The sequence below is a fragment of the Dromaius novaehollandiae genome, chromosome 1 (genome assembly GCF_036370855.1).
Source record: "Dromaius novaehollandiae isolate bDroNov1 chromosome 1, bDroNov1.hap1, whole genome shotgun sequence".
NCBI classification, from domain to species: domain Eukaryota; kingdom Metazoa; phylum Chordata; class Aves; order Casuariiformes; family Dromaiidae; genus Dromaius; species Dromaius novaehollandiae.
The window spans coordinates 126,687,266-126,704,314 of NC_088098.1; the positions used below are offsets into that span (position 1 = coordinate 126,687,266).

The 17,049-nt window shown below is 39.5% G+C and overlaps 1 protein-coding gene across 1 annotated transcript in view; it reads left to right on the plus strand.

Moving 5' to 3' along the window:
- Positions 1 to 1,450: 1,450 nt before the first annotated feature.
- CFAP47 (cilia and flagella associated protein 47) overlaps positions 1,451 to 17,049 on the plus strand; it is a 386,437-nt gene continuing 370,838 nt past the window's right edge. The window contains exons 1-3 of the mRNA XM_064505814.1: positions 1,451 to 1,553; positions 11,419 to 11,990; positions 15,278 to 15,429. Coding sequence (XP_064361884.1) covers positions 1,451 to 1,553; positions 11,419 to 11,990; positions 15,278 to 15,429 — 827 coding nt within the window. The remainder of the gene's footprint in view (positions 1,554 to 11,418; positions 11,991 to 15,277; positions 15,430 to 17,049) is intronic.

Genomic DNA, 17,049 nt, shown 5'->3' on the forward strand with positions numbered 1-17,049 from the left:
AATAATATGCATCTTTATTTCACTATTCCAGCCTCCTAGTCTGCTATGTTTCATGTATGAATTCTTTTCCTACATCTTTCTAGATTGCAGCTACTGACCTGCAGCTATTATTTGTCTCATTACATAAATGTTTCGACATTTGTTATTCTTCTGAAATGTTTTATTATTCTTCATTAATTATTTTGTTCTATCAGTGTCTGAGATGCTTCTCAGTTTCTTTAGATACTTTGTAGTTACTTCAGGTACTTCAAAGGCTTTTTGACAAAACTTCCAATATTCCACCCTCCAACTTCCCTGGTATGTTTGGTTTAAACTGCTCCAAACTGTGCTTTAATTGTTATCCTAGTAGTGTGGGGGAGAGAGAGAAGAAGTTACGTACAGTAGCATTTTGGTTGCTTTTTCTTTTACATTCACATTTATATTTATTCTTTCATCCATAGTTTTTTAATGCTTCAGAAACAACGAAGACTCTGGATTTGTTGCATCTTAATGTCCTGCTTATTTAGAATAGGTTTTGTAATTTTAACTACATGTTAATAGACTACTTTTTATGCTTATGTGCCCTTGGATTTTTTGGTATACAAATGAAAACTGAGCATAACTAAGATTAGGCTAATTAGAGATTTCTGGAAAGCCAGTCCTGTCTGATGCACATTTTTACTCTGTTATTAATGGAAAGAAACCTATTTAAAATGCCCAAAACAACTGTTTTACTAGATAAAGTGCAGGTAAAATTTCTTTTGGTGTTTGTGGTTACTTCAATACTAGTAAGATAATCAGGGCCAGCGCATGCACCATAGCACTGACATACGAATACATACTCTTAAAACATTAGGCCAGTCCTTGACTCATTTTTGGCTTGTGTGAATTAACACTCTTGATTTGGAGGGAGCACAGGCCAGAAACCATTCTGCAGTTTGCATGCGGTTAGCATGTTTTAAAAGGTAAGAAAACTTTGCCATGTGGACACAAGCCATAGTGTACACAGTCTATCATATTTATTAATATGGATATAGGTTATCAGTCTCTGTCTGAGCTATCTGCAGCCATGGACCTGATACATCTGACCAGCTGTGAGCCCAGCTGGTCACCTCAGCACCCATCAGGGAAGTGTGTTCAGGTTCCTGGAGGCGCTAGCAGCCCTCTCTCCCTGCCCACACCGGGGCCTCCTCCACCCTGCCCAGGCCCAGGCCTCCATTTCAGCCCAGCCCGGGGCCATCAGTACCTGCTCCCCAATGCCACAGAGGTGCTGGCTCCAGTCCCACCATGGCCCTGTCCCTGCCTGGCCATGGGCCTCCCGATCTCCACCCTGACCCCAACCTGCAGGTGCTTGCACACCCAGCCCAGCCTCATCCCATCCCCAGCCCTATCGAGGTGCCTGGCAATCACGGGACCTGACCCTGACCTGCATATTGACTCTCCAACTTGATCTCGGATCTGCCTCATCACCATGAGCTTGCCTGATGATCTGGACTCTTTGACTGAACCTGGCTACTGTCTCTGGGTCTGCCCTGCTCGCCTCACTCAAGCACGGTGGGATGGGGCCCAGGCTGGTGAGGACCTTGCCCTGCTGGGAAGTGTTATCGAGCTCAGCTTCTTGGTCCCTGTCCTTTGGGGAGGAGTCAGCCCTCGCTGTGCCTGGACACAATGTGCACCAATTGTGCATTAAAGTTCAATGGTCTTTTTTGGTTCCTGTGATTCCTAGATACATCTGTCTTAGGCTCAGTTTCTCCTCCTTTGCCTTGGTACTAAGTACCAAAGCCAACTACCAAGCTTTGGTACTTGGCTCCCCACCTTGGTCCTTGCTTCTGACCAGCCTCTGCCTGACCTTGCTTCAGCTGACCTGCTTCTCATCTCAGCCCTTCCTTTCATGGTCTCCTTAGACTTGCAGCATGGCTGCTGATTACACTTTTGTTGCAAGGGTATCTTCTGTATTTCCCAGCTCCTGATCTTGACGAGGACTCTAAGCATCTTGCCTTTCTGTGACTTGATGCTTTCTCTGACTTCTCCAGCTCCTGTTTATAAGAAGTGGCCTCTGGCACCACTATTGACTTCAGTGGCACTAATAGGCTTAACTACCTGACTGAGAGAAGCTGACACTTGATTTTCTTTTGTAAGAAAAAAGCCTTAGGGAGACTTTTCCTACAAGATTTCTTGAAGTTATTTTCTTTATTTATATAGATCTGAATTCACCTTTATTTACAATCACATATCTTGGATTTGGAGACACAGTGAGTTTGTCCATGGATGATGGGCCATGATATAGGATAGTACAGTTAATGAGCCACTGGGAGGATGAGTATAATTAGGTGTTTGAACTAACCAAAGGATGTAAGTACTTCAGCACTGGAGATACTTATATCAAGATGGGATATTTCCCTCAAGGATGAGTTCTCGTTCAACTCTAACTACTGGAATTAAATCAGCAATTAGATTTTGGTAAATCACATGGCTTTTATCTTGTAGAAAGTTTAATTAGATTATCACAGGACCTTTTTTGTCTTAAATTCTATGAAATGTCACTGATGACTATGAAAGGCCAGCTGTGCTGACTACCTGGAAATGCTCCACAGCCCTGTGTCAAGATCTAGCAAGAGCTGTGTTAAATAATGTGGATAGCATGGCCCCTAAAGCTAGTGTAGGGGGATGGAGGAGTTGTGGTGTAGGAATGCTGCTAGAGAAATGCTTATTATGCCCTTGGCTAGAGAGCTGAAAAAGTCTGCAAGCTGGCATCTAGCCCTGTGGAGAACTGGCAGGAAAAGTTCCACTGGTTGCTGAAAGCTTTTGAGTTAGATTATGCCACTATGTAGTAAAAGCAGCTAATTCAAACATAGTGAATTTAAAGCTAATAATAAAATGTTGCTATTCTTCAAAAGATAAAGGTTTGGGCAAATGAATTTATTTTCAGAATGTGGCCAGAAATATAAAAATATTGGGCTAATAGAATTCAGCAGTATAAATTACTATGCTACATTTGACCAGTCTTTTGGCAAAAGAGAAAAGCACTGTCATAAATGTAGCAACTTTCTTGATCTCTGCAACTCAGTACACAGGTGTTCAGTGCTGAGAGGCCTGCAAGGGAAGTCAAATGAGAAATAAGGAATGCATACAAATCCCTAATGCATTACCTTTCTTGTGGCTGACAGGCTTAGCTAAGTGCCTTCTCTTAAGAGTGATGGAGCGTTATTATCCACATAGCATTGATTTGCGCAAAATAAAAGAAAAATCTTGAAACAAGCTTTACCAATAATCAAGAGCTGGAAAGAGTGGAAAAACACTTCCCTCAGTATTCTGCTTATTTTGAAAATGTGAGACCCTGAAGTGCTTATCAAGAAAGCTCCAGAGAAAGTGTGTATGGGTATCCTCAACACTGGGGATAGTTCTGTGATAGCAACTGATTTGGCCCTTACCCAAATCATCTCATCTGAGAATACAGGGAGACATAAGAAACAAAGTGATAAACTTAATGTTTTTATTTAAAAATAATGAAATATTAGAAGATAACTTTGGAGGGGCGTTACTGTTGAAAAGAATAGAAACTCCAGTTTCTATAAAAATTTGTTTTGGTTTCCAGTTTGACTCTGGAAAGACCTAGAGATCCAGCAGTGCCATCATTCAAAATCTTCCAGATTTTATTAAAAAAAATACATGTTAATGCTGTTGCTCCTTCAGCTGAGCAAGTGATTAATTTTATAACTTTCCAACAGCTCAGTTTCCACTGGTGTGCAGAAAATGAATTACTTGGCACAGCAAATTTGTTTACATTCTCCATATGTATCTCTTGTCCATGTACACTGTGGGCTGTTCTGGTGTACGTGTGACAAGTGTGCCATCTCCAACTGTGCCAGGCTGCGTGTCCAGCAGGAACAGAGGCCTTTGTCTTTGCTGTTCCTCTTCTTCCTCCTTCTGTTTCGTTCCCCCTCCTGCCCTCCTGGGTCTCCCACAGCAGAGCTGTCCCCTGCTGCACTGCCATACCAAGTAGGAGCCATGAGAGCAGAAGCAGACCTACTTTTTACAGATGCAGGTGCTGTCTTTTGTTGTCTGTAGCAGATTCATCACAGTATGATCAAGTATTTCAGAATCCCCTCAGGTACATTAGTACCTGCTAAAAGGGAATCTTTCTCCAGTTGGATATGCCTCTCTCAGTAGGTCAGATTGTACTCATCCATTCCAAAATATTTCTGAAGTCCAGTAAGAACTTCATTTCTGTTGCTATGTTTCCTAGGAATCCCCAGTGCTGTTGCAAATAATTTTGTTATACGTTTTCTTTCACCAGATATTTGAGGAGTTAGATCTCAGAGATACAAGCATGTTCAATTATAGTAAAGCAGCTGTAATGTTTTGGTAATCTCTTGCATACCCCAAATGGGATTTGCTGTTACCCTCACACTGAACTTGCTGACCTGCAGGAGATACCACACAATGCCCAAGCATTGCTAACAAAATCCCACCTCTTCCCTGAAAAATAGAAATCTGCCAAAACAGCTATGTTTTTCCTGGAAAATGGTTCTCTGTTTGGGTGGAATGAAGAATTGTTTAGGAGACACTGTCAATTTACTGTGTTTTAATTTTCACTGTAAATACATCCAGAGTTTTAGAAACATATGACTTACTTACTTACAAAATGATTAAGCAACAGTATGCTTTCATCGTGGCTTTCTCAATTAATGTTTGGAGCATGATTCACCAGCAAGAATAACTGCTACTGTGACAGCACTGGGCTACAGAGAAGTTAACCACTGAGGGGCTAAATCTGGAACAGTGTTTCTCCGGGTGCACTGGGACTGTTCGAGCACCACCTGCTGCACTGTCATAAAATTGCTGCACCGTTTGCAACTGGGCTGCAGGCATTTCGGCACAAACGCAAGGCTAAAGCAGAACGTATGTGCATTTTTCCTGATTGGGCAAAGCATTTCTGATGTTTTTCACTATTTTGCCGTTATGGTACTTAGCCTGTGCAGCTTAGCTTGCCTTTCCACCAATTTTTCCGAGAACCTTTAGCAAGATAGTAAGGTAATAGTTGTTACAGAGGGTGATAGGTGGTGTTGCCTTGGTGGAAGCTCACTTGTTCCAATGTCTGCTTCATGCAAAATGTCAGAAAAAATAGACAGGATATTAAACTGTATTAAGAAGGTTATCTGTGGATAGATAGATTTATAAGTACTCAGCATCATTAAAAAATAATGGGTAACTACAAAAGAGAAGAAACAAATAGCATGCAGAAACCCTCATCTGAAGGAAAAATTATTTAACATATAAATAAGCTGAGCAAGAAGTATTAGGATAGAGGTATATAAAATAATGAATAAAATAGTGAATGTCCATGTTTATCTCTTTTTCTAGTGTGGAAGAAATGTTAAAATAACAATTAAAAAAATCAGTATAAAATTCATGAAAGAAAATATGTTGACACAATGCATCATTAACCTACTGAGTAGCATGAATTCCTCAGAGCATGTACCTTCTATGCTTTGCAAGATACATTCTGTCCTAATTCCCATTTGATGCAATTCTGGAGCTTTGCTGTTGATTTTCAGGGCCATGATTGAATGAGGACCTAGCTAAATGGGGTGTATCCTTTCATCTGTAACTTATGAAGACAGATAAGCTCTCCTAGTATAATGCAAGTACAAACTGCAGTGACATTCATGAGGACTAAGGATAGTATTTTCAGGCAAAGTGGATTGATAACACAATGCGTAAACATAGAAGACTATATTGAACCACAGTCTGATTGCTTTTAAAGTATACAGACATATCTGTTTGGTAATGGTTTCCAACTGTAAGTGCAGTTGAGGAAATAAAAACATCAAGCAGCTCAGAAAGCTGGGTACCTGAAAAGCTGAGGACCAGGCAGTGATCAGACATTCCAGACAATCACAGTGCAGACTTAATTTATCTTACTAAGCACTTGGACTCTAAGGAAGTAGGTTGCATAAATAGTATATAAAATGTAAAAAATACATGTGTAATAAAGTTACCCATAATTGTAACAGAAAATGGTTAGGTATTAATTTTCAGCCTTCAGGAATAAACAAAGAAATTCACCAAGATCTGAAGAAACTCCTCAATAACTATATCATTATTGCCTAGGAAAGAGATCTCCAAAGTGCTCAAGTGACTAGAGAGCAGGAGACCTGCAGAAAGTCAATGTGATATATGGAATTCATTCGTTCCCTATTTTAACATTTACGTAAGGGGGAGGGAGGTGATCATCCTCTGGAGGTACTTACATCTCTCACATAAATATAGTGCTTAGACTAGACATGGCATTTTAAATCAGTGAAGTGTGTCAAGATGAACCCCACCTTCAGTAACTTTAGAAAATCACATCTTAATTGTCTACAGTGAAAAATTTGTATAAATTATTGGTGCCAATAGCTGTTGACATCTTGTAATGAGCCTGAGAAGTCTACTGGTCTGGTTCAATATGGTAAATCCCATGATTTTATGCTGGCCTTTGAGGGACACAGGCAGCTGTTAAAGAACCCCTGATTTATCTGAATTGGTCTATAGCCTACATAGGTACAGCTTTTCCATAGTTACGTTGTGATCAGAACTGATCTGTTCAGCTCAGAAACATCAGTTTTCATTATTTTTCTCAGTGCTTTTCAATGATTTCTCTCTCTACCCAGCATTTTTTTTTCCCCAGTACGTGAAGTCTGTGATCAGATATAGATGCTTTTAGAGCTACTAAATTTTTCATGAACAAGGCTGTTTACAGACATTGTGACTGAAAAATACCAGATGCAGAAAGCATGTCTATTGAAGTAGACTTCAGGAAAAAAGGGAAACTTTGTACTTTGTTATAGGGAATGGTGCTGAAATATTTGGGCTAACTGCTACTAGATCTTAAGATGAAAAAGTTCAGCCCAGTACAGTGTGGAGATACTAGCCTGGCTCCCCAAATCAGTACTGTCGTGTTACAATAGTACTTGCCTCCCAATCAGGTTATTTAGCTAAGGATTACTTTGATAAAATGATTCCTCTTCTGCCCTGTAGATAGTTGACAACCGTTCAGTGCATGGCACTTTGAGCCCTAAACTATATTGCCAAATATTGGAGACTGTATATATCTATGACTGTGTTTTTCATTTACTGATTTCTATGGATTTTCTCTCTCTCTCAAAAAAAGGCATTTGTGATTGCCTTGTCTGACAGTCTATTAGTCCTTTTTTTCAATAATTTTGGTGCCTGTATTTTCAACCTAATCTGACAAGGGGAGAGGTCTCAGAGGTTGGAAATTCCTACATGTTTTGTGAAGATTGAAGATTTCATTGAGCAGACAGAACCAATAAAATCTTCATTAGTTCTGCTTCTCACAGAATGCTTTGTTTAGTGAAGAGACCTTTAGATAGAATTAGAACCCAAATCTGTCATTCTGAGCATTCATTTGAGCCCATTAAATAGAGCAATTTGCAAGATGAAATGCAAAGGAATATATCTTATTATTCATCAGTATTTGGACTTCATCTGTTTCTAACTCCCAAAAGCTTATATGAAAATGCATATACTAATTTTTTTTAACCAGTAAGCAGTCTTATTTCACTCCAGCATATTCTAAATGCATTCCTTCCTCCTGAAGTAAAATAAATAGATGAGCATTCACAGTTGAAATCACAGTTTCTCTGGATTCAGATTTTAGCAACAAAGTGCAGTATGAGTGGCAGTTTGTTCAAATCAGTTTAATTATCTCAGTTATCTCTGTGGATTCTTGTTACAGAATTACCGCCAAATAAATTACCCTTATAATTACTTTAACTGCCTCTTTTTCTACCCTCTCTATTGAACATACTCTGAAGAAATTTGTCTGTCTTTTTAGAGATGCCTATATGGGTGAGAGCAACTTCTAATCAATAGATGATTTTGTCTGTGCACAAGCATCTTTGACCTGCGTGTGCACAGTTCAGAATGTGGCCAGGTAGGAGCAACATCTCAGTTCTATCTATTTTCTAACATGTACAGCAGGGGAAAATTGACTGGTGAAAGTTTTCTGATTCTGCATCTGGTTTTGCACTGGCCATAGCTTGATAGGAACAAGCTATTTTACTTTAAAGAAATTAGTCTTGTCTATTAACTGGCAGAAAGTAATTCTGATTTTCTGCTGAAAACCTGGGACAATAATCAGATCAGAGAACAGTCAAACAACTTTCAGGTACGGAGAGCCAGGCTCATAAAAGCTGGAAAATGACTCAGAAATTTAGAGGTTGTGGGGATTTATATAAGGTTCTGCTGTTCACTGTGAAGACTATGATGTAATTTTCATAAGTTTGCTGTGAGGCTTTATTATTCATGCATCTGACACTGCCAAGGTGAATGCAATGTGAATTGTGCAGGTAACTGTGCTGTAAATCAGTGTGAATTTCTGCGGATGGAAAATCATCTTTAATGTGGTCACATGATTTAGTCATAAAGGAGAAAGAATATGTATTCTTCAAACACTTGCATTAGGTATAAAGGATTTTGTTATCAAAACAAAATATGACTGTTCCTTTACATTAGTTTTCCCTTTAGGGGTGAGTAGGTGACTAATAAAAAAATTATACTATGCCAGCATGAGATGAGGAAAGAAAGGAGAAGAGTCCATTATCTAATGTTGGTCCATAATGAGATATCATAATGATGGCAACAATAAGCATTTAAATATAGTGGTTTGCAGAAGAGGAAGAGATTCTAGCCAAAGTATTTAAGATGGATTAGGATTCTTTTAGTGCAGTACTGGGCCTCTGTACCCAACCTAAATCACAATTAAAATCTGTTTTAAAAAACTGTAGTTAAACTGATACAAACTTTTATGGACATCTCTACATCAAATCAAGTCAAAGTAAGGACAGTGTTCTTTGATACTGATCAGGATAGAATTGGTTTTAAAGATTAGTCTCCTCTGCTGCCTAATCCAGCCGCCCAATGAGAAAGTTACTACTCTGTCCAAAGTGCTGTTTCTACTCTGATGTTCCAAACTGAAGCTGTGAAATGATCATATCTAAAGATGACCGCCTCCAAAAGTGTTTGTATGAGTGTGTTTATCCTGGATTGTTTCACAGATCAGGTTTAGTGCATAGCCCTGCGCAGAAATGAGTTAGCAGAATGAAGGCTGGCAATCTGTCCTGGAAGCAGCTGGGCATGCAGGACACCAGGAAGATCAGGAGGATCAGAGAGGACGGGGACCATCTGCGGATCCCCTCCTACTTCAGCAGGGTCTCAAGTCCAACAGCACTTACAGAAGACAGCTATCCTCTTTTTACATTAGGCAATTTCTCATAAAATTTTCATTGTTCAAGAGAACCCCATTTCATTCAGGTATGTTGCAATAGGCCAGAGAGCATATTACTGTATGCATTCTAAATCTCCATAGTAATACAGCATTCTTGTGAGCAAATCCACTGAGGTCTACAGGGCCACTCACTTGAGCAATCACACATATATTCAAGGCAGCAGGATCTTGGTTTTTACCATTCTTTTGTTCTTCATTTTTCTAAGGAGTATCTTCTTTACTTGCTCTTCTGAACTGTAAACAACTTCTGGTTTAACTACACCTTTGAAGCAGACTTTTAACCCAGTATTTTCCCTGTGAGAGTAATTCCATGGTACTTGGAAAAGAAAGTTGCTGCTGGCAAACAAAATTTTCCCAAACAAAAGCCGCTCAAATTTATTTTTCTCTGCTACTGTTTTAAAAAGCTGTTGCTCCTGCCTGATGCAGGCATGGATATATATAGTTTCTTAACCGTTACAGTGTCTGAAGCAAACGTTTTAAGTACAAATGAGACAGTTTAGGGTCTGAAGGAGAGTTTTTGCTGTTTAAGCTATCATTATTTTTAAAGCATTTTTGGTGACACTTGACACAAAGAAGATTCTACCTTCTAATTTCCTTATTTGGTTTGTTTCTATGCAATTTTTTTGTTATTGTACTTTTATGTTTCATTATACTACTTTATTAAACAAATAATCATATTTGTTACATTCCAGGGAGAGTTTTTCCAAACAGATAACAGAGGTTCGAAACCAGAGACATGGAAGAAAATAGAGAAAGAAATATTCACTGAGTGAAAGCAGCCACTTTGAGAAGCAGTATGAATATGAAAGAAAGCAGGGTAAATATAATAACCACTTTGTGTTTCTAATATTTTTGCTAGAAATATTGAACGTTGCCACAATGCCCAGTGAAATGGAAAAATTAAAAGTTTGTGACTGACTCCTTGTCTGTGACATAGTATATCACAAGTGATAAATTTGACATTTTCCTTGAATTAGTTGGTCTTTCTTGAATTCTATTATTTCCAAGTACCAGAATGTGTGGTCAGAAAGATACAACATTTCCACATTACTTTAATGTGAAAATTGAGAAATAAGTCAAAGTAAGATAAACTAATGAGCTCATGACCTTTTGGCACCTTTGTGATGTCTGTATAAAATCTCAGAGGTTTCTCTTTCTTTCCTTGAACCAGATATTTCTAAGATCTGATCTTGTGTCCCTTGACTTTGCTCAAGAATTCCTTGAAGGATCAAAGAAACTGTGTAGGAGTGTTCTCTGTTCTCTAGTGAAAAGGCAGGTGAAGTTTAACTCTTTGATAAGGTAATCTTTTCCTTATTTGCTTCTTCTTTTTATGTCAATTAAGTATAATCAGTGTTTCCATAAAACAGATTCAAGTAGTCTTTCCAAGGAACTCCCTTCAGATGACTGGATTTTACTTATGGCACTGGCAATGTCATACTCCCACTTCAGCAATCTACAGATGGGTAGCTATTACTAAGTTCTTCAGAGGGAAGACGTTAACTATTAGCATCATTTCCCATCACCAGACACAAAGGCTCTTTTCCCCTCTCCTTACTCTGAGCAAGTTTCTTGGCACATTGAAAGAAAGTTTTTTTTGTCTTTTGTACTTTGTAGTTCATCAGCTCCATCGCTCTGTGCCATCCATTTTTGCAACTGCTCGCATTTGACTTTTAAAATGTTAATAGTTTGAGTCCTTGTGCATTTTCAGGGATGAAGCAACGTGAGGCAAAACATTTTGGGTTAATCTGAACCGATGTTTGTGTCGAGGTTTTGTGCACCTGCTATGTGTGCTGGCCTCCTTCCGCCCTCACTCTGCTACACTGAAGCAATAGAGCAAAGTGGCTGGTTATTCGCCTTCCAGTCTGGCCAAGCACTGGATTCATGTCAACTTCATTTTACCACTTGAATTACAGCATAGGAAAGGATAGAAGTGAAGAACAGGAACGCATCTTTCACCGTGCAGTAAACGAATGCAATGACTTTTCAGTGTAGTCACTGGCACTGCAGGCACTGAGCTTCCCGCCAATGAACAGGCCTGTTCGTGCCAGAAGAGGAATCAGGCCATTTTTAATTTACGAAAGACAAGGCAGGAACAATATCCCTATTTGTATCACGGTTCACCGTTTTGAACCGTTGTCTGAAAGGGATCTGTAGCAGGAAAACACCTCCGGTGAACAGGATAGAGCCCACGGGAAAAGCCCTCGCCCGGGTTGGTGAAATCCTGCCACGGGGAAGGCACCGGCTCCGGTATCTCTTTGCTGAGAAACGCAGGGAAAAGGGAAGCGGCCGTTCTGGTGCGTTTCCAGCCAACGGCGGGCCCGGTCCGTTACCGCACGCCGCCCATCTCCCCTCTGTGGCGACCGCCAGGCAAAGAGGCTTCGCCCACCCCCTGCCCCTCGCCCCGCCCCCTGCGCCGGCGCTGCTCGTCCGATTGGTGGAGTTGGAGAGCGCCGCTCTCTTACTTCCAATCAGCGCTTTGCGTCCGTTGCTAAGGTTTCGTTTCCCAAGCCGAGCCGGCCGCCAGGGCGAGCGAGCCGGGCCGGACCGGGCCGCTATGGCGGGGGGGTGGCGGGACGTGGCAGGGGTGCGCGTTGCTCCAGCCGAGCTGCGCTTCACAGACGCGGTGCCGGGACGCCGCTACCGCGCCACGCTCCATGTCCAAAACCGGCGCGGGGAGAGCTGTAGGCTCCAGCTGCTGCCGCCGCGCCGGCCCCAGGTGAGGGATAGCCGGGAGGAGCGAGAGGGAAGCGGCGGCGCCTCAATCCCGCGGCGGCGGCCGGCCGCCCTCACAGCGCCCGGCCCGGCCGCCGGTGGGGGCAGAGGGCTTGTGGCGTCGAGCTCCCCCGCCCCGCCCCCCCCCCCCCCCCCCCGGAGGTCACTGTCCTTCCCGCCCGAGCACCCAGGCTCGTCCTGGCCCTCCTGCACAGACCCACCCGCCTGGTGCTTGTCAGGCCCTCTCTGGGCACAGAGCATTCCCGGAGGGAGAAGGGTGTCATCAGGCCCTGCTTTCATTTTGTGCTTTTTTGAGGGAAACTTCTGCCCACAACTTTGCCCACCGAGGTAGGCCCCATGTAAGAGACTGCTCGGGTAGATGTAATGCTTGTCTGCATTGAGTCTCTGCAAATGGAAAATGCTACTATGGAAATCTGATAGCTTACGAGACTCATTGTGTTTTTTTTTTTTTTTTTTTTTTTTTTTTTTTTTTTTTGCAAGTGGAGCTGGAAATTAATAACTGGATAAGCTGGAAAGAATAAGAGGCAATATCAGAGTTACTTCTTGTATGACAACTTATGAAGGAGGGAGGGAGTGTCTTAGTTTATTTGCTTCTTATGAGGAAAGTGTAGGCATTTCTATGTTACTGGAAAAATAGCTGCTGTAACTCTGAAGTGATGTCCAGACTTCCCAGGTCTCTGTTTTCTTGAGATCATGAGCAATCTGAAGAGGGCTTCCTTGTTCTACCAAATCATTAAATCCCTAGTTTCAGTAGAAGTAATTTACGAGTTAAAAACTTCTCCTGCATGTCTGACTACATCAAGTCGGTTGTCTTTACAAACCCTGTTTAGCTTTTTTTTTTTTTTTTTTTTTTTTTTTTTGCCTGGGAGGGCCATGTAGGCATGGATCATTTTGCTGTAGGTCTCAACACCAAGTTTGTGCATATTCTAGAACAGCTGAAGGATGCAACTTTTGTAATTGTTTTCGTAGACTTTCCACAATGTTGATTGATAGCTCTATTACCCAATATCTATATTGTACTCTAAGGTTTTTTGAGGGTAGTGTTACTTTTGTTTTACTTACTTGTCGAAGGCTTTCTCAGAGAGTTTAATAATCTCAAGATAGTGTGATTCTGCATTTATCTGATTAATTCTGGAAACAACATTTCACAGTCACACTTTTTAAAGGTAAACGTTTCTTTACAGCTCTAAACAGTTTAGCCCTTGACTTGTAACCTATATAGGCCTAGCAAACCCCAGCTGTGGTTAAGAGCTTTATATTGGTCGTTCATTGAGCTAGATTTTATCTGCTAATTGCTTTCAATATCACGATCAAAGCCTTGAGCTAGCTTGGGAGTTGAATAGAAGCTGGTGTTGCTTTCTGTCATAGCAACTTAAGCTGTGAATAAATAGACTCTGAATTAGTCATCAAAATTATTATTTGTTAATTGTGTACCTTGGAGTTTTCACTATCTGAATAGTCAGCCTTTGCTTTTTTAGGGGAAGACTGGCTGAGACTGTATATGCATTTTATCTCTCTCTAAAACTAGCAAGTTTACTTGCTTTATACAGCCTGTGTTTTATGCTGTCACTGAAGAATTTTGCTGTGAGTTGGAAGCTGTTGTGAGTGCTTGATTTGGTAGGGCTGTGCTTATTCTTCATTTTGTTAGTTTTCCTCAGCCTTATTCATCAGTTTTTCTTGTGCGTCAGAAGTGGAGAGGCTGAATCAATTTTAGAAAAGGGAAAAGACTGCTTAGCTATCATGTTCAAGTATAGTGCTTCTGCGAGTAAATACTAGGATCCATGCCTTATGCTGAGCATTTTAAAGGCATTAGGCATGTGATGACAATTATGGTGTTCTACTTTACATAATCAGTTCCAGAAAGTTCTGTTTTTTTGCTCTTTGTCATTCCTGGACCTTATACTACTGTCTGTGTGTAAATGGCTCTGAAGTGTATGGCTCTTATTTGAAAATTTTCTGAGGCATTATGTTCATAGAATGCAAGAACTAAAAAATAACCTTCCTTCAGCTATCACAGTGCACGATCAAAGAATGTGTTTCAAGGAATTTAGCCCACAAAGCAGTTTTGAACAGACTTCATAAAAAGTTATTAGTACAGTATATCCATTTTCCCTTATAGAGAATGAATATGCATGGCTGTTTAATTCTCTTTAGAGAAGAGATGAATTTTATGATTACTTGCTGCTCTTTCAAAAACTATCCCATAGTTATGGTGCATATTACATAACAAGTTTCCTTTAGCTGAATATTCATATGTTATATTATTTATAAGCTGTGAAACTTTTAAAGGAATAGGAGATGCTCAGACAATACAATGAACAACTAGTAAGTTGTATGTTTTCATACTCCTGATACAGGTTGGAACAATAAACTTAAAGACTATCGGGATGACTCTTTTTCAGAAATAAACATGAACTAAACTGAAACCCTCTGACGTACACAGTAGAAACCCATTATGCATAGATTGATATGAACTGTAAGGAGATTGAAATGCCAGAAAATATCTAGACCTTATTATGAAGTTTTCTTGGGAATGTGGGAGCTGCTGGATTCCTACTAGATGCTAGTGGTTTGCTCATGTCTTACCTCTTCAAGGAAAGATGGAGAGAGATGCAGAGGATGCTGAATATAAGCAGATATGCAGACAACAACTGATTCAGACTCTTTTTTGAAGAGAGAGAAAAAAGGTGTTTTGGGTCTTCACTGCTTCTATTTCTCTCTTTCCCCTGTCCCTAAAAAGAATGGAGATACATGGACCTTTCAGGCATACGTTCAGCGTGCCTTTCAGTGAACTCTATGTGAAACTTTCCACAGACCCCAGCTGAAGATGGGTCAGACCAACAGGAAAATTCTTATTTAGTTTGCTGTTTTTTGGATTGAGATTTAATCCTTAATACTTGCTCAGATACTATTTAATAGAGAATCTTTTTAGTAACTGATTTCATTTCGTGTTGTTTCAGAAGGTTAATGGCAGCAGTAGCAAAATCTAGAGCCCTCTTGGAGGGACTACAGAAAGTATTTTGTTAAATTAACAGTTCCATGTAATTTGATGGTTTAATATTCATTGTGTTTTTCTGTGTTACTGTAAAAAGTATGGCCTTTGATAAACAAGAAGACGACTTTTATAAAAAAAAATTCTTGCATATTTGTAAAGAAATTGTGAATTTAAAATCGATCTGCATGTTATGCTGAAAAGAACCCTATGTGTATTTTTCTTTTAATCTAGAAGTGTGTTAAAATTAATTTAAATATTTGTTTTTTAAATTGTAGTTTAAACTGATTGTGGAAAATCCAGAAAAACCTGTTGCTTCTGGACTTAAAGTTACAGCTGTTGTGGAATATTATCCTGACAGTGAGGAGGCTCTTCAGGATAGACTGCTGCTTTTGATAGAAGAAGACATAGTTGATATCCCCCTACTTGGGTATGATGCTAAAATCCCATATTTTGCTGATGCTGGTTTGGCTTAATCTTGTGGAAAGCATGTCAACTCTTGTCATATATGGTTATGTAACTTATCTGTCAACTGCATTGAAAACAAATATGAGTCTCTTTACAAAAGTAACTGTTAAGAGCGGCACACAGGTAAGAAACTAATCAGTGTTATGTCTAAGTTCCTAGACAGTTTTTTGGGTTCCTGCCTTTGCTTGGCTCTCTATTGGACTTGGTAACTGGTAATTTCTAATCCTGGATCAGCATTTGACAAGTTAATCTCTTTTACTTTTCGTCTCTACCCTCCATACAGAGCCATTTATATAAAAGATACTTAGTAATTGACTGTATCTACAAACCTGGATTGTAATAAAGCATATGTTGCTTAATTCTAAAAATGTTCCATACATTTTAAAATAAGGTCACAAGTTTATTTTTGTCACACTGTCTGTGTGTGTCTGTGTGTGTGCGCCTGTGTATATTGTATATAACCCATATATATTGGTAAGGTTCTAAATGAAACTTTAATTTTCTTTATATGTTTCAGTATAAAACACATACAGGATGTGCTTCAGGTCACCTAATTTTTCAGTGTTTAATAATCAGATATCTAAGTCTGAACTGTTCACCCTAGCTTCCTTGACAGTTAGTAGGCATGAATGGACTCCTCCAAAAGGTGATTCTTCAGACTTATGATAGATATGGTTATTGTATGATGAGGTGAATTATTTTGGAGTACCTTTCTGTCCTTTGTCTATTAAGAGAACTTAGAATGGCTAAGTCATATGTAAAGGTCCAGCTTTTAGATGCCTAAATCAGGACAGACGAATCCCATCTCTAGAGTCATAAAGTATTGCAGATCATAGCTTTTGTAAAAATGGTTACATTAAAAATGATATACAGATGGAAAGGAATTTTCATGGAGAATATACAGTACATGAATTAAAAACAAAACAAAACCCCCAAGTCTCTCTCACTAGTCCAAAATGTGTAGGGTTTTGCATTCAGATAGGAAATACTCCTGCATTTTGGTGCCTGTTTTATCATCTCTTTTTTCCCTGATTTGCTTTCTTCCTTTGATCTTAAAAATTACATTGTTCATTTAATGTACTATTGTTAAAATAGGATAGAAATTGCTTAATAGGCTGACAGGGTTTTCAAGCTACTGTAAACTTTGTCACTTATTAGCAAATGTGTACTATCAGAAGTCTCAGAAATAAAAATTTCAGTTACACAATTATCAGTGTTATTTGTAAGGTCCTATTCTCTTAAGCACAGTATTAAACAATGCTATTATAATTTTCTCTGGAGTTACTTATGTGGCTTATTTTAAAGCATATGGATCAATCCAACTACCATTTTACTTTTGAAGATCATAAGCTTTAAGGCAATCTAGTAACTCAGGGTAACTTTCTTGAGTATAATATACCATGTAGAAAAGACTCTGGATCTGCCAGGACATTTATTCAGAGCAAGCATTATATTTTAGTTGCGTGTTTTGTTTTCTGGGTTAACAGGTCACATACCAAATTATTGTTACTATTACTGTTAATACTAGAATGTCCTGAAACAGAATAGCCTGAATTAGTATAGTTAACAAGAACTTAAATAG